Source organism: Nycticebus coucang, chromosome 11, assembly GCF_027406575.1.
Source record: "Nycticebus coucang isolate mNycCou1 chromosome 11, mNycCou1.pri, whole genome shotgun sequence".
In the NCBI taxonomy this organism is placed as follows: domain Eukaryota; kingdom Metazoa; phylum Chordata; class Mammalia; order Primates; family Lorisidae; genus Nycticebus; species Nycticebus coucang.
In genome coordinates this window covers 45,090,628-45,117,643 of record NC_069790.1, presented here as the reverse complement: position 1 = coordinate 45,117,643, position 27,016 = coordinate 45,090,628, and the positions used below count along the sequence as shown (strand labels likewise).

General features: G+C 35.3%; 1 protein-coding gene across 5 annotated transcripts in view; it reads right to left on the bottom strand.

Moving 5' to 3' along the window:
* DGKB (diacylglycerol kinase beta) overlaps nucleotides 1-27,016 on the bottom strand; it is a 727,110-nt gene that overhangs the window by 537,357 nt on the left and 162,737 nt on the right. For 4 of the 5 annotated variants that reach the window (XR_008372899.1, XM_053553744.1, XM_053553743.1 and 1 more), the window contains exons 3-4: nucleotides 8,034-8,110; nucleotides 3,797-3,817 (exon numbers count right to left, since the gene is read on the bottom strand). Coding sequence is in view for 4 of the 5 variants with exons in the window: in XM_053553744.1 (XP_053409719.1) it covers nucleotides 3,797-3,817; nucleotides 8,034-8,110 (98 nt within the window). In the remaining variant the exon portion in view is untranslated. The remainder of the gene's footprint in view (nucleotides 1-3,796; nucleotides 3,818-8,033; nucleotides 8,111-27,016) is intronic. The other variant, XM_053553745.1, reaches the window with a different exon arrangement.

Sequence of the window (27,016 nt, the reverse complement as noted above, 5' to 3'; positions counted from 1 at the left end):
GTTTCTTCCTGTGCAAAAAACTTTCTCTCTTTCTGTATGTTTATGTCTCCTTAGTTGATGTTATTTCAGCCTTCTTCTCAAAGCCTCCACTCATTCCCTTAAATCATAATAGTCAGTGATGTCCTCTATTAACCCTAAATGGAAAGATGTTGCTAGAAATCTGATTAAAAGTGGGTAGGGTGCTGGCCACATACATGGAGGCTGGCGGGTTCAAACCAGTACCGGACCTCTAAACAACAATGACAACTGCAACAAAAAAATAGCTGGGCATTGTGATGGGCGCCTATAGTCCCAGCTACTTGGGAGGCTGAGGCAAGAGAATTTCTTAAGCCCAAGTGTTTGAGGTTGCTGTGAGCTATGATGCCACAGCACTCTACCCAGGTTGACAGCTTGAGACTCTGTCTCAAAAAAAAAAAAATGAAATCTGATTAAAATCTTACTTACAATGAAAACACTATTGAATTGTTACAATTTCAGGAGCTGCACTAAATATATTATATAAAGGCTACCGTTTTTAATCCTCAATAATCCGATGAGTAGATTCTATTATTATTCTTACTTACAGACAAAGAAACTGGGGTTCATGAAGTTCGTTAAATTGTCCAACATCAAATGCTCCTAATTAGTACTGAACAGCTACATATTTTGAACATCAGTGTCCATTATATTGTAGTAGTGAACAAATAATGTCATAGACAGATTTTCTGATGTTAGTGTATGGTACAAGGTAATTAGCCACTCGTTATCAGTGGCGTTTGCTTTCACTGGTGTACCTGTAGTACTGCCATTTCAGAAAAAGCGATATATTCAATATAAGGTACAAAAAATAAAAGATAAAAATTTGACTATTCAATTGCCCAATCTTAAAAATTCTGAACTGACTGTAACCTAATATTTTGGCCATATATCTGAAAATATTATTTATTATTTCTTTTACCTACAAACAAAATAATTTTTTTGGACATTCCAACTCCTTCCAACAAAATAGCTTCCAACAAAACATAGGAAAATATATAGTATTTCATAGTTTGAGGTAGGTTTCCTAAAAATTTGACTATTCAATTGCCCAATTTTAAAAATTTTGTACTAACTGTAACCTAATACTTTTGGCCATATATCTGAAAATATTATTTATTATTTCTTTTACCTAAAGCAAAACATAAATTTGTTAGACATTCCAACTCCTTCCAACAAAATATCTGTATTTTCCTCCGATAGGGTCCATACTCTTATCCTCAACAAAAGCTATTCCTGATGATGAAAACACAAACAAAAACAAAAGACAAACCCTAAAAGTAATGTTTAGATGTGTGGGGTAATTTACTTGTCCTTGGAAAAATGCAAAAAGATTACCCCAAAAATCATAGCATCATTTTTTTTCACTAACCTGGTTCTTAACTCATATAAATTTCTTAGTGAATGTCATGAAAGAAAGTAAAGGACAAATAATCTATCCAGAGTATATCTTTAAAGTTGGCTGCTGTTATTAAACTAAAGAGAAGTCGATTATTTTCCGAGTGTATTTACGCTTCTTTTTGTAAAGAAAGCAATGCCGTGCGATTTGTACAATTGTATTTTATAGTTGGAGGTAGGTTTCCTAAGAAGAGGAATAGGACTGAAATTATATTGATGATAATAGGGAAAAGAAGCAGAAATGTTAGTTAATCTGTCACTTCTGTCCCTTGTTAACTAATTGTCCTGGCACCGTGTAGTTGTGGGAGGTGGAACAAATACAGCAGACACAGTAATTCTACCAGAACAGTGCTCAGGACTGCGGCCAGGCTTGGCAGGGGAAGCCAATAGCAGGCCGAGTCCCCCACTCCTGCCACATGGTGCAAGGAAATTATTTTTGAGTTAGGAAAAACATCAAAGTTATATTTCCTCACTTTAAGAAGCGAAAAGTGAGGCCCTGGGAAAGTCAAGAATAGAGAATTGGTTGTGACAGTATGTCATGTCTGATGTTCTCACTTTTACCTTTGGGACACTCTCCAGAACTTTTGTATGAAATCACATCAGTGTTTGAAATCACCACAGTCATGGTCACGAAGCATTAATGAAATGGTTACTATGTGCCAGACACAGGGCTGATATTTTATATTTACTTTAGAATTAAAACCTTTTAATAACCTAATAAGACTGATACACCCTTAATTTTACAGTGAACCAACTGAGGCTAGAAACCTTGACTGTGGCCTGCTAACATGTGGTGACTATAGAATTTGAACTCACTTCGGTCATACTCCTAAGACCACATTTTCTCTATTATACTTTCCTTACGCTTTCTTGAATGGGAAGAGTTGAATTTGGCTCTGGAAGGATAATTATAGCTTATAGTAAAAGGGTAACAATGTTTATATCATTGTTAATAATTATATCAGAGTACATTAGGCAGAAAGCATTACACAAAGTAGATTCTGATTCCACAGGTTTTCTTTTTTAATAGGTAAAAGCAACTCACTGCCTGAATGTGACAGTGTGTATATACCAGTGTGTATAAAATTAATAGATGCTAACGTCTGGAGAACGAATACAGAGATAAAGGAAGGCCCCGGGGAGCTAGGACGGCCTGGGATCATCTACTGACAGCCTTAGGCCTGGGCTCATCCAGCGACAAGAAACATTTACAGAGAAAACCAAGTACTTGGAGAACTTTGACAGAGAGAGAACACGCAGAGAACAATAACACATGTATCCTTTCTTCCCTTTCACTGCCCTCAGTTTTGCTCTTCTATGCTGTAACTAAAATGGATTGCCTACCAACAACAGCAGATGGAACAAAGACTGGGCAAGGAAAAGAGAGAAACACATTTTGCTGACCCTAATAAAAGCAGTCAGAATTTGGGGAAGCAAAAGAGTTTCCACCAAGGTCAGGGATGCAAACAGGGAAAGGCCAACTTGTGAAATGGAGCCAGTAAAGGTCATTCCAGTCCATGCATTTCTCCTTCTAGCAGTGCCACATCCAGAAGACTGTAAAATGCAGGGCCTGTATCTAAGTCCTAAATCCACCAAAATCATTCTGATGGAGTCAATGGTACCGTTAATGTTGGCCATAGTATTAGTGTTTGTTGTAATTGAGACTATCAAACAACACCGGAAATAAGAAGCAGCCAGTCTGAATCCAGTATTGCCCAAGGGAAACAATCATAATTTTAGACAACGGATACACATTAGTAAGAAATATTCTTAAAGTGGTGAAGACAATTAACATAACTACTCTAATGTGATAGAAATATTCATTTAGAGCATGCCCAAATGAGCTATAATTCTATGCATTCAACTGAACTATTGACTTAAAACTTTCTTCACAAGTAAACTTTAGTAAGAGAAAGTGGTTGAAGCAACAGATTGGTTACTCTTCTTCCCATGAGGGCAAAATCAACAACTTTTTACCTGTGTTCCCCCCACAGTTTCTAGCAGCACCTTAGATAAAACAAAAAAGGCCCTATCGTTGCATTTTAAATACAAGTTTTAAATCCCCCATTGTAAATAAAAAATTAAGACTTGTATTAGATTCTTATACAAGAGCTTGATATATCTTGGTGAAATTAGGAAAGTAAATCCCAGGGTCTTGAAAACTGAAGCCCGCAGTTGAGACACTTTTTTGAAGCTGTATTTTAAAAAAAATGTTGTCCCACTGACCTCAATGATAACTTCATACATATTACAGGTTACCTTGCATACTACACGAATCTTATTGGTACAGAAGTATAGTTCAGTGATATGGATGAGAAATTCGTAGCTTATACCAGAATAAAGAAAGAAAAGACAGGTTTGAATAGAAAAGAAAATGTCTTACTTGGTTAAGAATGTCTTGTTTCTGTGCATGCAAGGAAAGAAAGAATACATGTGTTAATGTCAGAGAACTTATACTCATTATCTCATATCTCTGATAGTCTAACAGAAAGTTCAAGTTCATAGGTTAATTTTAAAACGTACCCTAGATTCATGAGTCTCAAAATGTGGTTCTGAAACAGTGGCATCAGCATAAACTGGGACATTAATAGAAGTATAAATTCTTGAGCCCCACCCCAGAAGCCTTGGCTCAGAAACTAAGGGGTGCCAGGAGGCAGGCAGCAATCTGATTGAACAAGCCTCCCAGGTGATTCTGATGCACATTAAAATTTGAGAACCAATGACTAGATCATTCTTTGAATATAATAAGCAAACAATTTAAATTGACATGAGATAAATACAATGCATAACACATGCAGTATGATTAAAATCATTCAGAAAGAATTAAGGAAAATATACCAGTGTGTATAAAAATATATTAGATTATGAATACTTATTCCTCCCTTGTAGGCTCTTCCTTCTAGGAGTATAATGCACCTAACCTCTCTCTTTGCCCTTAAAGATTATACTTTCCTATACGCTTCTATACTTTTTCACATCTTTTAGATGTCAATGACACAATTTGGAATTGAATTTGAAATTCAAGACCCCCCAAAAAATTGCATGCAATACCAAACAGGTTCCTTTTCATACTCTCAAATTCCACTACCCTCAGCAGATTAATTTTATAGCCTAACTATGTTTCACTGTGAACCTTCGCACTAAGACTGGGCCTCTGATACAAACTAACAGTAATCATACTCTTAATATTATATTATGCACTTCTGGTTAGGTGGAAACTAATAAGACTCTCTGACCTTGTCAGTCCCGAGTCAGTAATAATTACGGGTACTGTGATCTGCCATGCTCATTAGGTAAGCAATGTCACTCAAACTTTTTCTTTCCCTTCTTCCTATCTACCAGTTGTCTTCCTCTCATCCAGTGGCCTGGTCAATTAAGTGACAAGCAAAGACTCAGCCTTAAACTGAGATACCAGAAGTTCGGTTTTAACTGTAGCTACTACCATGAACTACCTAGTTAATGTTGGAAAAGTCAAATTACTTTTCTTAAAATGAGTTACTGTGTTTAAAACCTTTAGAATGTTATGAATTTGGGAATCTCCAGCCCTTTTTAACATTTCGAATCCTACAGAATCTTTAGGCTATTGTTTAAATTTCTCAAATTCATTTCTTAAAGAATGATTATCAACTTATCTTTAAAAGATTGTAATTAAAAATAGGGCTGGGTGTGGTAGCTGACACCTGTAATCCTAACACTCTGGAGGCCAAGGGGGAAGGATTGCTTGAGGTCAGGAGTTCAAGACCACCTTAAGCAAGAGTGAGACTCCATCCCTACTAATAATAGAAAAATTAGCTGGGTGTTGTGGCTGGCACCTGTAGTCACAGCTGCTCAGGAGGCTGAGGCAAGTGGATTGCTTGAGCCCAGGAGTTTGAGGTTGCTGTGAGCCATGGGACTGTAGCCTAAGCAACAGCATAAGACTCTGTCTCCAAAAATAAATAAATAAATACATAAATAAATAAAATAAAAGATAGGAATTAAAAATAAATGATTCATCCATAAACAATACTTATATTTTCTTTTCTATTAAAATAGAATTAAACAGGTCACATCTCCTTTTGGTTAAAATTTTATACACAGAGTTTTTAAAATTCATTAATTCAAGTGAAGTAGAAACAAAAAAAACAACTCATCTACCATTTCAATAGCTTTATTTGTAGGAGGATAAGCAATTTAATGGATAGTCTCTCTTTGCAAGTAACTTTGTTTATAAATGATACAAGCCATCTTTGTTTTATAAAACAGGAGTGTAAATATTCATTCTAAGGTCAGGCTGGATTAAAAGCTTTTCTAATTTTCCTTGTATAAGGGAGCATTATTAGGTGGTAATTCATGCTGAACAAGTCTGGGCCAAACTGACTAGTCAGTAGAGAGCAGGAGCTTCCTCCACATGTGAATTGCAGTAGGAATTCTTTCATATTGTTGGACTGATTTTTTTATAAATCACATGAGGTAATATATTGAGGAGGATTCCAGGTCCTTAATGATTTCATCCTCACCATTGGATATTCCTAATTATTTCCTATTTGCCTAAACTTTAAAATTATTTTCTTCAAAGAAAGTCTATCAGAATTAAGATCAAAGAACAGTTTCATTTAGAATTGCTCGAGTCATAATCAGTTCTAGCTTTTTGTTTTTCAACTGTACATTATTATAAAATGCATTTCAACAGCAGATCTATAAATTTATGAAGAGATATTATTTTATTAAAAAGGATAACATTATATGTGTGGCTAATAATGAATCTGGCAATTACCTTAATAAATCCAGTGTACATTGACTGATAATCATCATGAAACATACGATACCAGTGAGACTAAGTCTTGAGAATCTTTAAGTAAAACATCATTGAAGCCAAAAGGCTGCTCTGTAAACAAGATCACTTTCTAACTGAATGCATAGTCAGCAACTATCTTTAGGGAGAAAAATAAAAATATTGATAGACTTTCTTTAAAATAATATCCATATAGATCAGGTAAGCATGCATATTTTTAAGTTTTGTTGTGAATGTAAAAATGACATTTGGGGTCTCACAACAATTCAATGCAGTTGTTATCTTTACATTTTTCACTCTGCTTTCTTAGACTTTGAAATTTTCAGTTCTAAAAGTGTATCTGCCAACTTTTTTTCTCTTCATCATCTAGGAAAATAAAAGGTGAGGTAAGATAGGCCAGAAATTTTGTTTTCCTCTGATATAGGAAAACGAGAATGGTTCTAAACTACCTGATTTTCTCTGTCATTTACAGGCACTAAATATTACTTTTATTTTTTTAAAAGAAAACAAATTTGGGCGGCGCCTGTGGCTCAAAGGAGTAGGGCACCAGCCCCATACGCTGGAGGTGATGGGTTCAAACCCAGCCTCAGCCAAAAACTGCAAAAAAAAAAAAAAGAAAAGAAAACAAATCTAAGATTAAAGAGTTCAAAAATTTATAGTGATGTCTCATGATGTAGAGAGAATGAGAAATACAATATGATAGCTAATGATGAAAAATACTAAGAAAATTTTGAAAAGATATAAGTGTTTTGAGGTTGAAATTCAGAGATTGGGTTGTGATAACTAATATAAAGTTCCATAAATCCCAAAGAAGTACAATTTTGAAAGATAACCAAGAAGTGCACTCTTGTAAAACATGCAAAAATAAAATAATAATAACAAAAAAGAACCAGATTTTATTCAGAAAACAAACCTATCTAGATGACACATCCAGAAAAAAGTGTCTTTGCAAAGAGAACCCAATACAGCCTCCCATACAGCCCAAATATGACTTGGTGAATCTACAGATGAACTACGAGTAATGACGATGAAACATTTAAAATCAAATGTAAAGTGATATTCAATGGAAGGATCAAATAAATAATTAGGAATGAAAAAGAATTCATTCAAGCATGGTGTTCTAAAGCAATTGATAAGACATGCAAGGTTTTCATATGGAAGGAATTCCAGGAAATCTTAAGCTTACTGGAAATAGGTTAAACACAAGATAGGGGAAATAAATTCCATATCTGGCTCCTTAAAAATGACAGACCAGTTATACCCAGCACAAAATCTTTTTTTGCTCAAGGAAATAACTCTGTGAAAGGAATAACTCCTTGCTCCATGTCAATGTCCATTCTAGGTTAAAATTTGTAGGTCATAGACTGAGAAACAGGCAAACTCCATCTTCTTTTATCTAATACTTTTTCTTGTCTTATGAAAAGAACCTATTACTATATTTACATGATCTATATTATTTCAAGCACATAATATAGAAGAGTTATTTTCATTAGCAAATGTTTTGAATGAAAAATGTAGGGCAACATTTAATACACCTCCAGAATACCATTTCATTATGAATTTTATTCTGTGTATTTTATGGTATATGTTAAATGGTTTATGGTATATGAGGTACATTTATACGCATAAATATAAATGTGTGCATATATACACACATGTACATATACATATATACACATGTGTATATACACATATACATATATATGTATATACATGTGCACATGTATATACATGTATGTGTATATATACATATATATGTATATGTGTGTATTTACAAGAACTCTTCATTAAGTAAGAGCTCCCCCCAAGCATAGATATGAAACTGATATAAAGAAAAAAGAAGTTTTACCCCTTCAGGATTATACTTTGCAAGCACACCATTACCATGGAATTCTTGAAGAACATCCTTTAACTTCTTTGTAGAATCTATAAAAAAACAGAAAGCACAAATTTTTATATACATCTACCATATTACATAGACCAGTCCAGAAACAAGGGCCTCTTAAAATATAAACCATCACTGATATAGAAGCTAAATCTAAAAATCCACATGTAAAATCTCTTTTACCATTGTTGGAAGGATACTTAATGGGCAAAAATAAAAAGAAACAAAAGAAAAAGGAATATTTTACTCAAGTTTATTGCCCAAGAATGGGCCATTACCTATATAATCTGCATTAATGAACAAATAAATGAATAGATAATATGTTTTTTTCCTTTATTTGACAGCATATCATCTAAATGGATAAAACAAGCTTGGTTTAAAAAGAAAAAAGCTTCTTTGTCAAACCCTTTGATTAACAAAACACATTTTTTTGTACAGCACTGCATTGCATAATAACAACACTACTAGATAAGTAAGATAAATAAAATGTGTAGCTAAGTATCAATGATAAGTTCATTCAAGGCAAGCTATAAATATTAGTATTCCATAGGTATTATTAGGAAGAATTTTCTAACTATACATAACTCAGCACTAAGTCAAATCTCACTCTCTTTCAAATATGAAATAAAGCTTAGATGTTCCCAGAAGTATTTATATCATTTTCTTCAAAAGTACTCTCATTTTTAAGACTTTTCATCACATTAGATGGTAACAAGAAAATCCGAGTTAATATGATAGATATTACATAAAAGAATGAATATGGATATTATTGTAATTAAATTAAAGCATTAATCTAAATATATGCATTTGGTGTAACAAAATAATGCTCCCATACTTATAAAAAAATATATTTTTGATCAACCAATCTCAGAATTACTACATAATCAACCAAGTTTGACTAATACAGCTAATCTTGCAAAACAAGGGTGAGAGATAAGTGGACTTTCAGTTTTGCTTTAGAAAACAGAGCCTGAGTGATTATTTCCTAGCATTTGAAGGTCTTTCTGGCTTTAGCATAGGTCTTTCCGGCTTTTTTCAGGACTAAGTGATATTAGAACTACTTTAAAACATTTATTTTCTAGTTCTAAAAAAAGCAATATGCAAATGACCTTTTCTAACCCTGTTCAAAAACACACCCTTAGCTGCCCATTGAATATATCATACCTATATATTGTGAAATATACTTTCACTTGGAATATACATTCACTTTCCTTATGTTGTAAATTCTGTAGGCCTGTGTGCATGTGAGAGTGTTTTTTTTAATTGAGATAAAGTTCACATCACACAAAATTCACTCCTTCACTATTTCAAACTCTACAATTGAGAAGTTTTCAGTATACTGAAGATGTTGTACAACCATCCCCCTATCTAATCCCATAACATCATCATCACTCTGATAAGGAACCCTACCCATTAAAAATGGTTACTCCCCGTTTTCTCTCCCCTCTAGCTCCTGGCTACCATAATCTATTTGCTGTGCCTATGGTTTTGCCTGTTCTTAACATTTTATGTAAATGGAATCACAAATTAATAATATGTCATCTTTGTGTCTGGATTCTTTCACTTAGCAAAGAGTTTTTTTAAGGTTTGTCCACATTGTCACATGCATCCCTATTTCATCTCTCTTTATAACTAAATAACATTTTATTGCATGGATATACTACAGTTTCATAAAGTCTACTTATCAGCTGGCATACATCTGTGTTGCTTCCAGGTTTGGGACATTGAATAATGCTGCTACGAATATTCAAGTGTACAAGTTTTTGTGTAAACATGTTTCTATTCTCTTGGCTGTATACCTAAGAGTAGAATTGCTGGGTCATACAGTAATGCTCTGTTTAATGTTTTAAGGAACTGCCAAATTGAATTTCACAACAGCTGTCCCATTTTACACAATAATGTATTTAAGTTCTGATTTCTCCTCATCCTTCCCCCAAATTATTATTTCTTGTTTTTTTATTTATAGTCATGCTAGTATATGTGATGTTGTCTGATTTGCATCTGATTAGCTATTTGCTAATGACTAATGATGCTGATCATTCTTTTGTGTGTGTACTAACCATTTGTATATCCCTTGGATAAATGTTTATTCAAGTTCTTTGACTTTTTTTTTAATGCGACTGGTATTATTTTGTTTTGGTTGTAATATTCTGGGTAGGGTGTGTATATGTGTGTGTGTGCACATGCACATTTGCTTGCTGCCTGTATAGTTCCAAGTATAATTCTTTTTTGGTATATATTTTGCTAGCACTTTCCATATGGTGGTCAGAGTTTTTGTTATGGCATGTCCTGTGCTAAATTATAGGTCACTTTTGGGCAGAAAATGCATATTTTCACTTTTGCACATCTTTCAACTTTACTACACAGCTAAAATAATAGAACTACAATAAACATAGGGATTAAGTTAATCAGCTATTTGTAAATTACAACAAATTATAGTAATTGCTTAGACATGGGCCTTGTCAGAAACTTACACTGCAAAGACGAAATTATATATTAAAAATTGACATGAAGCCAATCCCTATGCCCAAGTCCTTCATTATAGATGATAAGACACTATTCTAAGTTGGAATAACCCGTTTACTTCTTTTTGTTTATAAATGTAGATGCAGGCATTCTGCACACTCTCACAGACACATACATGTTGCACAGATGCATACATTCAGGAATATCGTATCCCAATAGACTCTGAACTTGCACTCAATAATCATCCTGCTTTCAGACAATTTAGCAAGCCTTAGTTTTATTCAGGTGAATTATCATCATCAATTCCACTTGCTCCATTTCCAATTCTCAAGTTGTAGTTCTAATATCTTATTATCTGACGTTTAACTATGACATGACCTCATCTCTATTTATAACGTAGTTGGGAAACTGGAGCACCATCTTGTTCTTCTCTTACCTTCTGCTCCCAAACTTATAAAAATATATCTCAGTAACAACTCTTGGGCCTCACCTGTCTAAGATTAAGGCCTGGACTTGACCAGCCAATCTTCCTCAAATAAAGATTTGGCTACTAGACACCAGAGGGTTCCAGATATCCAACACCATTCAATAGAATCCACTTACATGAACTGTCTACGTGTCTGCTTAGGCATCCAGATTACACTAGTTTGTGATGCTCCTGCTGTTGTGTTCTACCTACCCTCATTGGAGAAGACACATTTATCTTATTTTGTAAGTTAGCTGTTTTGCCATTTTATTGCTGTGACCTATTATCATGCATGTGTCTACCTTTTTGACTGTACCAACTCTGGATCACATTCAAAACAATACTGGGGCCATGGAGAGGAGAAAAGCTATATAATTAGTTCTAACCTGCTGTCTAGGACAAGACAAACACCAAGAAAGTAACATTTTGGCAAATGGATAGTAGGTAAGATACGGTCTCAGTCATATTTCAACTAATATTAAAGCTTGGTGTTTGAGAGCACAGTACCAGATAAAGTGCTGGGCAATGCTGAGAAATCTAGGCAGTCAGCCAGACAGGGGAGCTAGGAGATCAGTCCACAGTTAATGTGTATCTGTAATGGAAAAAGATCTATTAACCGAGACACTGGCAAGTGAAGTGCTGGTCAGTCAGGTTCAAACAGCAGGTTTATTACTTATGCACATAATTACTTGGGATAAGGCAACCAGACAGATGCTTAGCATAAAACCTGGGGTCTCCTAAAAAGACTTGGGGCAATTATGAAACACAGGACTGAATCCAGAAGTACCTTTGCTTGGCTTGGCAAGTAGGACACATGACTTAGAGGACAACAGTGGACACAAATGCTGCTCTTGGACAACCATATTCATCTTCCCAGGAAGTAAATTAGTACTGTATCAATAACCATGGGTGAGACAATGCGGTCATGTGGGGTCGTCTTTCCCAGTGCTATCAAGATCATCTAAAAACTGAGCTGGTCCTGAGCAGGAAGTGGAAGTTGTTTTGTTCAGCAAACTCCCTTGTTTATGTGCTGAGAAAGAACAGAGGAAATGAATATGGGAGTCAATGAGTAAGCTTTCTCTTAGAGCTTATCTCTCTAGCACCTGTTAAGTACCTGAGTAGTGCTCCCAGGGCCCCCGTACACCCCGTGAATCCTCTCAATGGGGCTGAGTCATGTACTGAACAATGCCATGAGGATTGAACTAACTACATCTCAGAAATCAACATTAAATCATTACTTACATTTACGATGTTCAGAATTTTAGCGAAATTAAATTCCTTTTACATTATTCTTAAATAAAAATAAATAAAATAGTAAGTTCATTTTGGTAATGTTGAGAAAATAGCTAATAGGTTCTAAAATGTGCTATATGAATAAAGAAATGTTTTTAGTTTATCTCTCCTCTCTTTACATATCTGTTATATCTTGAATGAGCTTCCCTTTATGATTTCATTGCCTCTTTGCTTCTTTGTCCCAAAAAACTCAACACATACTTGTCAGATTAATCTTGAAGGCTCCATGAAGTAATGGAGAGATTTAAAGCCAGATAGATTTAAATCTGAATCTTGGCTCCAGAATTCTTGGCAGAATGTGCCTGGGTATATTTTTAACCTCTCTATGGCTCAGTTTTCTAATACTTAAAATAGAATAATGAAAAGGTCCTTGCAATACTATGGCTAGCAAAGTGCCTGTTGCACAGTAAATCCCTGTTCCTTTGTTCCGTTCTAAAGGTGACTTTAAATACATCATCACTCTTCAACAGTTTCCTTCATTTGGTATCACAGATGTGTTAAAATATAATCCACACATACCTACCAAAAATTATTTTCAATGCTTTCCACATTTATAATTCAATATCCAGTTGTACAATTCTGAAAGTATCACATGATTTAGAGCTCTTCCTTTGTTCACAACATCCTTTTTTGCCCAGAAATCCCATCAATGTCAAATGAAGTTCAAATATAATGTATGCTGAAATTTACCTGACACCTTATCCACCAAACCTCTCAGGACCTCCATCAACCATAGTAGATAGTAACTTATCCTCCCTAGAACTCATAATAATTCACTTGGAATCTATAGCAAACTTATGCAGCAATTTCTAGATGCAGCAACATCTAGTCCTTTGTCAGATATATAATAGCAGGTGAATATTCTTTCCCATTCTGTAGGTTGTCAGTTTACACTGTTGATTATTTATTTTGCAGAGCAGAAACATTTTAGTTTAATTAAGTCACATTTTTTTTTTATTTTTTTGTCAGATTGGCATTTGGGGTCTTAATCATAATTCTTTGTCTAAGCCAGTGTCCAAAAGTATTTTCCCTGAGTTTTTCTAGAATTTTTGTGGTGTCAGCTTTTACATTTAAGTCTTTAATCCATTCTGAGATAAATTTTGTGTTTGGTGAGAGATAGTAATCCAGTTTTATTCTTCTAAACATAGCTGTCTGATATTTGTAGCACTGATTATTAAGTAGAGCATCCATTCCATAGTGTATGTTTTTGTCTGCTTTGTTGAAGATCAGCTGGATGTAGGTGTATGGTTTTATCTCTAGGTTCACTATTCTGTTGCATTATCTATGTGTCTACTTTTGTACTAGTACCATGCTGTTTTGGTTACTATAGCATTAAAGTATAATTTGAACTTGGGTAATGTGATATCTCCAGATTTGTTCTTTGCTCTAGGAAGCTTTGGCTATCTGTCTCTTTTTTGAATCCACATGAAATTTAGAATTATTTCTTTCTAATTCTATGTAAATTGGTATTTTTATAAAGATTGCATTCAATCTGTAAATCGCTTTGGGAAAGATGAACATTTGAACAATATTGATTCTTCCAGTCCATGAGTAATGGGTGTTTTCCATTTGTTTGTGTTATCTATGATTTCTTTCATTTGTGTTGTGTAGTTCTCTTTATAGAGATCATTTATCTCCATGGTGAATTATATCCCTAGGTTTCTTTTTTGTTATAGGTGTTATAAATGATATTGACGTCTTGATAGCATTCTTAGTTAGCTATTGTTAATGCATAGAGATGCTAGTTTTTGTATACCTTAATTTTTTTTTGCAGTTTTGGCCAGGGCTAGGTTTGAACCACCACCACTGGCATATGGGGTCAGCGCCCTACTCCTTTGAGCTACAGGAGCCGCCCTGTATACCTTAATTTTGTAACTGGATACCTTATTGATTTATTTGTCAATTCTAGGAGTCTTTCAAGGAGACTTTAGGGTTTTCTGGATATAAGATCATATCATGGGCAAATGAGGATAGTTTGATCTCCTCTTTTCCTTTTTGGATGCATCTATATATTACTCTTGCCAGATTGCTCTGGCCAGGACTTCCGGCACTAACTTTTCTTACTCCAGTTCTTAGGGAGAATGCTTTAACTTTTCTGAATTCATATGTTGGTGGCTGCAGTTGTGTCAGATATACATTTTTTTAAATTTATTTTTATTGTTAAGTCACAGCTGTGTACATTAGTGCAATCAAGGGGTACAATGTGCGGGTTTCATATACAATCTGAAATATTCTCATCAAACTGTTCAACATAGCCTTCATGGCATTTTCTTAGTCATTGTATGTAGACATTTATATTCTGCATTTAGTAGGTTTCGCCTGTACCCATTTTAAGATGCACTGTAGATGTGGCCCCACCCATTACCCTCCCTCCACCAAAACCTCCTCCCTCCATTCCCCTTCCTTGGCCCTTTCCCCATAGTCTTGTGCTATAGTTGGGTTATAGCCTTCATATGAAAGCTATAATTTAGCTTCATAGTAGAGCTGAGTACATTGGATACTTTTTCTTCCATTCCTGAGATACTTTGCTAAGAAGAATATGTTCCAGTTCATCCATGTAAACATGAAAGGGGTAAAGTCTCCATCTTTCTTTAAGGCTGCATAATATTCCATGGTATACATGTACCACAATTTGCTAATCCATTCGTGAGTCGATGGGCACTTGGGCTTCTTCCATTTTGAGACATGTCCCTTCTTTACCTAGTTTGTTAGGAGTTTTCACCAGGAAAGGGTATTGGATTTTACCGAATGCTTTTTTTTGGATCTACTGAGATGATCATACGATTTTCATTTTTACTTTTTTTATGTGGTGAATCACATTTATTGATTTTCCTGTGTTGAACCATTCTTGCATCTTTAGAACAAAACCTACTTTACCATAGTCAATTATTTTTTGATGTGCTGTGAATTCAGTTTGTTAGTATTTTACTGAGGAATATCATATCTACGTTCATGAATTATATTGGGCTATAGTTCTTTTAGTTTATTGCTTTGTTTTGTGTAGTCCTTTCCTGGCTCTGTTATCAGGCTACTGATATTGGCTTCAGAATATGAGGTAAAGGAGATTCCCTCCTTCTTGATGTTTTAGACCAGTCTCAAAAGGATAGGTAACAGTTCTTTGTAGGCCTGATTGAATGTTAAAGCACGTAGTTTGGCCAGAGTCAAAGTGCAGGAGAACATCCTACAGGCTATAAGATGAAAGCATCAACTTATACTGAAAAACCCATCAGAATACTAACAGATTTCTCAGGAGAGACCTTATAAGCCAAAAGATATTGGGGTCCCATATTTAGTCTTCTTAAATAGAATAACTGCCAGCCAAGAATTTTCTATCCTGCAAAACTAAGTTTCATAAATGAAGGAGGAATAAGATATTATATCAGAAAAGGAAACACTAAAAGAATTTGCCACCACAAAACTTACCCTACAAGAAATGCTCAAGAGTGCTCCAATCACTAAAAAGAATGGTTGATACTTACCAGTGTAAAAATCGTAGAAGGTAAAGACTCACAGCTCTTATAAAACAGTAACACTATGGAAAATACAAAGCAACCAGATAACATCAACACGTTAATTGGAACACTATCATTAACATTAGCATTGAATGTAAATGTGTTATATGCCCATTTAAAAAATATAAATAAACAAAATGGATTAAAAAAACAAACAAACAAACATCTGTGCTCTCTAAGAAACCCATTTAACTCATAAAGCATCACACAGGCTCAGAATAAAAGAATGAGAAAGATATTCCCTGCAAATGGAAAACAAAAGTAAGCAAGTGTAGGTATACTTATATTGGATAAAACAGACTTTAAATCAACAACAGTAACACAGGATAAAGATGGTCAACATATAATGATAAAGGGATCAACTCAACAAGAAGATATAAAAATCCTAAACATATATATACCTAATACCAGAGCTCCCACATTTATAAAGCAAATACTACTAGACCTAAAAAATGAAATGAACAGCACCTTAGTAAAAGTTGTAGTCTTTAACATTCCACTGACAGAACAGGATGGATCTCTGAGGCAGAAAATCAATAACAACAACAAACAAAACAAAACAAAAGGCTGGACCTCAATAGAACTCCAGAACAAATAGACCTAACTGAAATTTATAGAACATTATACTAAAAAACTGCAATATATACATTCTTCTCATAACACATGGAACATTTTCTAAGACCATATGTCAGATCATGAAGTCAGTTTCAGTAAATTTTAAATAATTAAAATCATACTAAGTATCTTCTCACACCATAGTAAGAAAACCTAGAAACTAATTCCTATAAGAACTCTCAAAACAATACAAGTGTGTAGAAATTAAACATTCTGATTCTATGTGACCTTTCACACAATAATGATATAAAAATAGAAATTAAAAAAAATGTTTTGAACTGCACAACAATGGTGGCACAAGCTACCAAAATCTCTGGCATACAGAAAAAGCAGTGCTCAGAGGGAAATTCATAGCCCTAAAAAACTACATAAAAAAGAAAGGGGATAAATTAGCAACCTAATGTCATACCTTAGAAAGTTAAGATAAAAAGGACAATTCAAACCCAAAGTTCATAGATGGCAAGAAACAACAAAAATCAGAGCAGAACTAAATAAAATGGAAACAAAAAGGAGCAACACAAAAGATCAAAGAAAGAAAAGGTGGTGTTGAAAAAAATAAACAAAATCAACAGATGACTATCCCAGAAAATAAGAGAGAGCATTCAAACAAGCTCAATCATAAATGAAAAAAAAAAACATTATAATATAATGAAGGGGCAAAGTCCCCTGCACCCTGTAAGGTGAATCAGTCTCATTTGTGCTCCTTGAAGTATGAGGCTCTGAGAAGGAACATTTCCAGTACTTGGGCTAGATGTGAGTTTTGGGGGATATTCTCCCCCAGCTCGCATAAACGGCTTTGCTGAAAAATGCGGGCAGTCATGCCTTAAAGGAAAGAATATGCCAGAGGGCCCTTGCCAAGTTGTAGCTGGAGACAGATCATCTGCCTGGGGCAATGGACCGATGCACTTAATCCCCTACCTCTATTTACACAATAACTTTCAGTTACTTATATAGGGAAGTGAGCAAACAGAACAGACAACCCAGACCTTTGTGGTTCATCGCCATTGTTGTTTATCCCCAAACAAGATATTCCTAGTGTGTTGTACAAGATATTCCTAGTGTGTTGTACTTTGCTGTATTAACGCTCATAAGGAATCTTTACCTTTTGTCTTCCTTGTTCATGGATTATTTTTATCTGATGAGTTTGGGTATATAAGAGAATAAAGACGGCTGATTGCTGTTGTGCCCAAGGGAAGCACCAGCCATCCCTTTTAAAATCAATCATTTCATCTGCAATGCTGCCTCTGCCTCATTGACTAGAAGCCCAGTGGACAGCAACACTGATACCACAGAAATACAAAAGACCATCCAAATACAAAAGACCATCCAAGACTGCTGGATGGATAAATTTTTAGAAACACACTACCTTCCAAACTTGTAAGAAATATAAATACTGAACAGACCAAGAAAGAGTAAATTAGTATTAAAAAGACCTGCTAAGAAAATAAGCCCAAAACAAGATGGATTCACAGATGAATTCTACCTGCAAATATATTTTAAAAGCCAAGGCAAATAATTTCACCTTCTAAATAGTAGCCATAGCTGCTGTGAGAAAGCTATCATACATTTATTCCACTGTTAAGTCTAAGACAACCCAACACATGCATGAAATGCATTTGCTGTATATAAATAACACATTATTAAAGGACTCAGCATAGGTTCATAATCTATTCTTTTATTTGTCAGATGAGACAATGCTGGGCCTCCTAGTTTCAGTCAGGCAAAAATGATAGCTCTTACAAAAGTAAGAAAGGCTGCTACTGATTTTTATATTAATGATAAATGGAACCATGGAAAAGTTATTTTCTTGTTCTTTCAATTCAGTGCTTTCAAAAGTTCCCTTCAAAATCAAGACATCCTACATAGCTGTTTCCTCTTATCACAGAGGATATTCATGACCTAGAAGGCTTTTCCTGTACTCCTTCAAAAGTATCTTTCAGGGACTGTTTTAACTCTGCAGTAGATAGGACTCTGAAGCTTGAACTATTTAGGGAGAAGAATTTTCTAATTTAAATACTTAGCAAGCTTAGTGCATATGCATATAGCATATTACTATGCAGTACGATGTTAAATTTGTGATCAAGGTTTTCTTAGCTATACAGCATTTAAGTTAATGAAATAGTTTTATCTTTGTCTAACCCAGTAGAACTCAAACCTGGTTCCATATTAGTTAGGATCATCTAGATAGTTTTCAAAAAATGTACTGATGCCTGGGCCCAACATACAGCAACACAGATTGAATTTGGCTCTATCCCCATGGCAGGATTTTACAAAAGCATCTCCAATGATTCTTACATGCAGCTAAAGTTGATTTAACTACTGTTTGAAAACACATACCAGAAAAGTGAGAGTTAACCAGCAAATTTTATCCTGCTATATTTTCTTATGTATGAATATATATTTTGTCTGTTTGTTGTCCAGGGATCTACATTTAGGGAGAAAAAAATCTCACAAGAACATTTTATTTAAAGATTTATTATTCTCACCTCAGGTCACAATAGCAAAAATAGTACTTTGGAAATTCAGCAGATCCAGAAATTGATCTTGCTATTAAATTCAAGTCCCCAGATGATATAAAAGAAGTTCTACTTAAATTATAGTCAGCAGCAGAAAGGAAACACTTACAAAACTATAGAATTAGAGATTTAGAAATTAGTCATCAAGACACAGAAGTTCATATCTACTTGTATGAGAATTACAAGAAAAGTACAAAGAAATGGAATAAGAAATAAGGAACTATTGTTAAAAAAATAATAAGAGTCACATTGCATCAGTTTATATGCTAAACAAAATATATACACCTGGATTTTTAAAAAACACCCTAAGAATATTCTAATGGTACAGCTACACTAGGGAAAACTGTTAAAAAAAACAAAACAAGGGGCGGCGCCTGTGGCTCAGTCGGTAAGGCGCCGGCCCCATATACCGAGGGTGGCGGGTTCAAACCCGGCCCCGGCCAAACTGCAACCCCAAAATAGCCGGGCGTTGTGGCGGGTGCCTGTAGTCCCAGCTACTTGGGAGGCTGAGGCAAGAGAATCGCTTAAGCCCAGGAGTTGGAGGTTGCTGTGAGCTGTGTGAGGCCACGGCACTCTACCAAGGGCCATAAAGGGAGACCCTGTCTCTAAAAAAAAAAAAAACTTCTGTTCATATCTTTGCTGCTGGCTCATCATACAGCTTTAGGCAAATCCTTAAACTGTTCTGAGTGCTGGTTTGCTGTTAACATATTCCTGCTTAGCTCTTGAAGTCATTGTGAGTTTAAAAAGACAATGACCATATTATCTTTAAGAAAACTATTTCGTGCACAGCACTGTTTCTATTTGATTACAAAAAATTATTTAAATTCAAATTAACTATGATTTAAGAAAATGAAGAAAAATTCCTTTCTACTTTTCATATTCATTATCCACTGATAATCCTTTCAAATATCAATACTTCAAACACTCTCTTGCATTAGTTATTATTTCCCCCCCTTCATCTATCTTTTAACTTTTAACTTGATCTTAACATTCAACTTTTTGATATATGCATCTAGTCCAACGCCTTGGAATAAATTTTTATAGACAAAAAAAATCTGCTAAATCAATCAGCAAAATTGAACTGATGAAGTAATTTCCATTTCTTATTATTAGAAAATATGTTGTGCCAGTACCATGAAATTTTGAGCAACCTAAAGCCTGGTAAAGTGATTCCTGCAGATTTGCTTTTATTTCTTAAAATTGTATTGGCTATTTGGGTTTTTTCCTGGTTCCATATTAAACAAAGTACTATTTTTTTTAAGTTCTTCAAAGTATAATGTTGGTGCTTTGATGGGGATTGCTTTAAATCTGTAGATTGCTTTGGGTAGTATGGACATTTTAACAACGTTGATTTTTCCCAGTCACAAGCATGATATGTTATTCCATTTATTAATTCTAGAAGAATGTATGGGGAAAATTCTTGACAGAATTGGCCTGGGAAATGTTTTTATGGAGAAAAACCCCATGGCGATTGCAGCAACACCAAAAATACATAAATGAGACATGATTAAGCTAAAAAGCTTCTGGACAGCTAAGGGTACCACCACGAAAGCAAACAGACAGCCTTCAGAATGGGAGGAAATTTTTTGCATGCTGTAAATCTGACAAAGGGCGGATAACTGGAATCTACAGAGAACTCAAATTAATCAACAAGAAAACAGAATACAACTCCATTTATAAGTGGGCAAGAGACATGAACAGAAACTTCTCTGAAGATGACAGATAAACGGTCAACAAACACATGAGAAAATGCTCATCAGAGAAATGCAAATCAAAACCACTCTGAGATATCACCTAACTCCAATGAGATTAGTCCACATTACAAAGTCCCAAATCAGTAGATGCTGCATGTGGGGCAGAGGGAACACTTCTACACTGCTGGTGGGACTGCAAACTAGTGCAAACTCTATGGAAGGAAGTATGGAGAATTCTCAGAGAACTAAAACTGGAACTTTTCATTTTATCCTGCAATCTCATTACTAGGTATCTACCCTGAAGAAAAAAAAAAAAATCATTTTGCATTTTACAAGACATTTGCACTAGATTATTTATTATAGCTCAATTCACAATTGCAAAGTCATGATAGCAACCCAACTGTCCATCAACACATGAATGAATTAACAAACTATGGTATATGTATATTGTGGAATACTATTCAGCAATAAAAAAGATGGAGACTGTATTTCTTGTGTTTACCTGGATGGAGGGTGAAACACATTATTCTTAGTAAAGTATCATAAGAATGAGGGTGAACTAGTATCATAGTATGATATTAGTATCATACTAATATGAAACCAATATATAAACAACTGTGAGACTACACAAAAGAAAAATACAAGTATAGTCTTGTGAGGTGGGAGGGGAGAGGGAGAGGGAGGAGGGTGATTGGCAGGATCTCATCTAATTGGCCCAATGTGAGGGTGTTCAGCACACCCCCTGGGTGAAGGGCTTAATTACAACTCGAACTTCATCTCAGAAATGAAAACAATGTAACCTAAACATTTGTACCCCAGTATCAATCTGAAACTTAAACATAAATAAAATATATTAAGAGCGCATACACTAGCCTTTGAGTCATTCATCTGTGCTATTAACTAAAAATTTATATTGAAAATTAAATTAAGAATTTTAATTAGTGGCAGAATTGACTAGTGTGGACCAGTGGCATGTAGTAAATATTTAACAACTATTGAGAGTGTAAAGGGTACTGACTTGTGGCATCTGTAAATTACTGTTATAAACATTGCCAACATGGCCATGTCAAGCCTCCAATAGGATATCATACATGTGGAATTGGGATAGGATGATAAAATTTAACTCTTATGAAAAATAATTAATGAATAAATTGACATGGGATTTTATGTACTTTAGAAAGAATAAATAGATCTTTCAAGACAAATCTAGAGATAAGGAACGAAATTAAAAGCCTGCAGTTATGACTGCTTAATTGTAATTTCAAATATTCCCAAGGTACCTATTTGAATTTAAAACAAGTACTATTCTAACTATTTGGAATATATTATTGAATGAAACAGAAAATATGCCTACTCATGGGGTTTGTATTCTAGTGCAAGAAGATAAAGAGCAAATATAATAATTGTAAAATGGTTACATTAACGCAGTATAGAGATATCCTTGTTAGTAGTACAGCAGAAAAGATGGTTCATTTTCAAAGTAGAGCCAAAAGGAGTTTTCTGCTGTATTGTCTATGCAGTGTTAAAGGAAGGTATCAAGACATTCCAAGGTTGTATGTCTGAGCAATTGGAGGGGTGAAGTTGCCACAATAAAAATGGGGACTTTGGTGGTGCCTGTGGCTCAAAGGAGTAGGGTGCTGGCTCCATGTGCCGAAGGTGGTGGGTTAAAAACCAGCCCCTCCAAAAACAGCAAATGATAATAATAATAATAAATAAAAATGAGAACTACGGATGGAGCAGGTTTGGAATGGAGTCCTAAATTATGGTTTTTGGCATTTTCTATTTGCTAAATCTATTAGACATACAAATGGGACCATTAGGAAAGCAATTATACATGAGTATGGAATTCAGAAGAAAAGGCTGGGCTGAAGAACTAAATTTGAGTGTCATTTGTCTAGAAATATGACTTAAAGTCCAAGAAGTGGATAGCTCATGAAGAGTGACTGCAGATAAATAACATACCAAGGATTGAGTCCTAAGATAGTCTGAGATTCAAGTATCAGAAAAAGAAAGGGAACCTGTGAGGAGATTAATAAAAATTGTCTAGTGAAATAGCAGGAAAAGCAGCATCCTCAAAGCAAAGCATCATGGATGTCAAGTTAAATAGGTGCAGAATTAGCAAGATTTTTGAAGTTAGCAAGAGCAAAGTCATTCATGACCCTTTCAAGTGCTGTTCCAGTTCAGTAGTTGGGACAAAAGCCCATTAGAGCAAGTTTAAGAGAAAATATGATGGCAGAAATGAGGGGCAGCAAATACAGGCAACTCACTTGAAAAGACTTGCTGCAACCCGAAAGAATTTAGGAAGTAACTGGACTGCAAGTGGAATTAAGATAATTTTATTTTTAAGAAAAGCAAAAAGAAAACAACATCCTAGTACAAATGATTCAGAGAAGAGGGAAAATTTTAAATACAAAGGGAGGAGGTAAGAGGCAAGATGACCAGCTGAAGCCAGCTTTCAACAAAAGCTCCCATCCCGAGGGAGAAATAATGGCCAGACCAACTCAATAAAGTGGAAGATCGGGAGAGGATTGATAGGTTCTCATCACTCCTGCAGAGGCAAGCTGGGATTCCAGGGAAACAAGTTTCAGGTACAAAAGCCATCCCAAAGAGGACAGGAATCCTTCCCCTTCCCCACTGACAGCAGCTTGAGGGAGTAACGAACAGAAGACCTTTTGTTTCATCAAAGGGGAAAGGATGACTGAGAGCCGGGACTCTCTCCAAAGAGAGATAATACTGCATGTCCAGTCTCTTGTCTGGACCAAAAGTTGAAAACAAACACCATATGATTCTCTCAATCGATACAGAAAAAGCTTTTGATAATATCCAGCATCCATTCATGATCTGAACACTTAAAAAAATAGGTATAGAAGGGACATTTCTTAAACTGATAGAGGCCATCTACAGCAAACCCACAGCCAATATCATATTGAATGGAGTTAAATTGCAATCATTTCCACTTAGATCAGAAACCAGGCAAGGTTGCCCATTGTCTCTACTGCTTTTTAACATTGTAATGGAAGTTTTAGCCATTGCAATTAGGCAAGAAAAGGTGATCAAGGGTATCCACATAGGGTCAGAAGAGATCAAACTTTCACTCTTCGCAAATGATATGATTTTAAAACTGGAAAACCCCAGGGAATCAACTATAAAACTCTTAGAAGTGATCAAGGAATACAGCAGCATCTTGGGTTACAAAATCAATACTCACAAATCTGTAGCCTTTATATATACCAACAATAGTCAAGCTGAAAAAAGTCAAGGATTCTGTTCTTTTTACAGTAGTGCCAAAGAAGATGAAATATCTGGGAGTTTACCTGACAAAGGATGTGAAAGGTCTCTATAATAAGAACTGTGAAACTGAGAAAAGAAATAGCTGAAGGTTAACAAATGGAAAAACATACCATGCTCATGACTGGGAATGTTAAAATGTCCCTACTACCCAAAGCAATATACAATTTTAATGCAATCCCTATTAAAGCTCCACTGTCATACTTAGAGACCTCAAATAAATAATACTTTGTTTTATATGAAATCAGAAAAAAACCTCAAATAGCCAAGACATTACTCAGAAATAAAAACAAAGGAGGAATCACACTACCAGACCTCAGACTATACTATAAATTGATAGTGATCAAAACAGCATGGTACTGGCACAAAAACAGAGAGGTAGATGTATGGAACAGAATACAGAACCAAGAAATGAACTCAGCTACTTAACCATTATTTGATCTTTGACAAGCCAATTAAAAACATTCAGTGGGGAAAAGATTCCCTATTTAACAAATGGTGCTGGGTGAACTGGTTGGCAACCTGTAGAAGACTGAAACTGGACCCACACCTTTCACCATTAACTAAGATAGACTCTCACTGGATTACGGATTTAAACGTAAGAAATGAAACTATAAAAATACTAGAAGAAAGTGCAGGGAAAACACTTGAAGAAATTGGCCTGGGCAAATATTTTATGAGGAGGACCCCCCGGGCAATTGAAGCAACACCAAAAATACATTACTGGGACCTGATCAAACTAAAAAGCTTCTGCACAGCCAAGAACACAGTAAGTAAAGCAAGCAGACAGCCCTCAGAATGGGAGGAGATATTTGCAGGTTATATGTCTGACAAAGGTTTAATAACCAGAATCCACAGAGAACTCAAAGCAAGAATAGAACAAGGGATCCGATCGCAGGCTGGGCAAGGGACTTGAAGAGAAACTTCTCTGAAGAAGATAGGCACACAGCCTAGAGACACATGAAAAAATGCTCATCATCCTTAATCATCAGAGAAATGCAAATCAAAACTACTTTGAGATATCATCTAACTCTAGTAAGATTTGCCCACATCACAAAATCCCAAAATCAGAGATGTTGGTGTGGATGTGGAGAAAAGGGAACACTTCTAAACTACTGGTGGGAATGCAAACTAATACATTCCTTTTGAAAAGATGTTTGGAGAACACTTAGGGATCTGAAAATAGACCTGCCGTTCCATCCTACAATTCCTCTACTAGGTATGTATGTATCCAGAAGACCAAAAATCACATTACAACAGATCCTATGTTTATTGCAGCCCAATTCATAATTTCTGAGTCATGGAAGAAGCCCAGGTGCCCATCGACCCACAAATGGATTAATAAATTGTGGTATATGTACACCATGGAATATTACTGGGCCTTGAATAAAGATGGAGACCTCTTTCATGTTTACATGGATGGAGCTGGAACATATTCTTCTTAGCAAAGTATCTCAAGAATGGAAGAAAAAGTATCCAATGTACTCAACCCTACTATGAAACCAATTTATAACTTTCATATGAAAGCTATAACCCAATTATAGCTCAAGAATATGGGGAAAGGGAAGAGGGAGGGGAGGGCAGTGAATAGGATGGGTGGAGGGAGGATAATAGTTGGGACCACACCTACGGTGCATCTTACAAGGGTACATGAGAAATTTACTAAATGTAAAATACAAATGTCTTAACACAATCACTAAGAAAATGCCGTGAAGTCTTGTTAACCTGTTAATATTTCAAATTGTATATAAAACCAGCACATTGTACCCCATGATTGCATTGATGTATACAGCTATAATTTTATTAAAAAAAAAAAAAGAAAAAAAGAAATGATATCTCTCACTGTGTAAATGCTAACATTGGAATATTTGTTATAACAACTACCTACAAACTCTGTCATAATTTGCTATGAAATAAGAACCCCTGTTCAAATAACTGGCTATGTGTTATAGCCATTACATTGTAGGCTGTTCTGGCAGAGAGGATTGTGATGCCTCTTTGCTGTGCTTTGGACATTCACCTCATGGGCCCAACACAAGTCCTATAGTGTTTGAACATTTTTAAAGATCTAAAAAAGAAAGAAATTGATGAGAGTGATAATCTTATAAAGGAGTTTAGTTACAAAACTATGAGATGGTTTAAGAAATGTTCACGCAACGTGGCATAATTTAAAACTCAGGAATGAAATGGCTCCGAGGAACAGGGTTGCAGCAGGATGAATGTAGGGTCTTTTATCAATGTGCTTATACAATAGAGAATATTTCCAGTCATGTTGACATTGGGATTTTTTTTAAAAAATAAACACCATCTCATAAATTCATTTAGCAATAAAAAATGCTGTTAGGAACATAAAGTCTGCCAAAGGTAAGTTAACTCTATTTATTAGTTTCCTGGAGCTGCTGTAAAATTTCCTGTAGACCTGGTGACCTAAAACAACAGAAACTTGTTCTCTCATACTTCTGGATGCCAGAGGTCTGAACTCAAGGTGTCAGCAGGTTTTTGTTTTGTTTTGTTTTTGTCTTTTTCTTATTTCTGAAGGCTCTCAGATGGTCTGCTTGATGGTTCTCATGTGTGTTTGGTGGCTGTTGGAAATCCTCGGTGATGGATGGCTTGGAAACTCATCACTCCTATCCCTTCCCTGTTTTCACACGGCCTTCTCTCTTTCCATCTTTTATAAGGACGCTAGTTATTGAACTTCAAGTCTGCCCCAAATCCAGGATGATCTCATTTTGATATCTTTCACTTGATTACATTTGCAAAAACTCTTCCCTCAAATAAAGTCACCTTCACAGTTTTCAGGGTTTAGAATTTGGAGCTATCATTTTGGGCCACCATTGAACCCACCATGTAGAAATTTAAAAGGTGAATGTCAACAAAAATGCCGACTGATGCACTCTACTAAACACTGAGAGTTTTAAGGGAATTTTGTAAAACTGTTAAGTGATACGTGAGTTTCGGTCATCTGAAAAGCATGTGCAAGAAATTGCTAGAAACACCAGTGAGGATAAATGAGACAAAGAGAAGGGGTAGGCAAGGAGCAGACTGCAAAGTAGGTCAGACACCTAGGAAAGGAACAAGGAGGAAGAAGATGGCATAG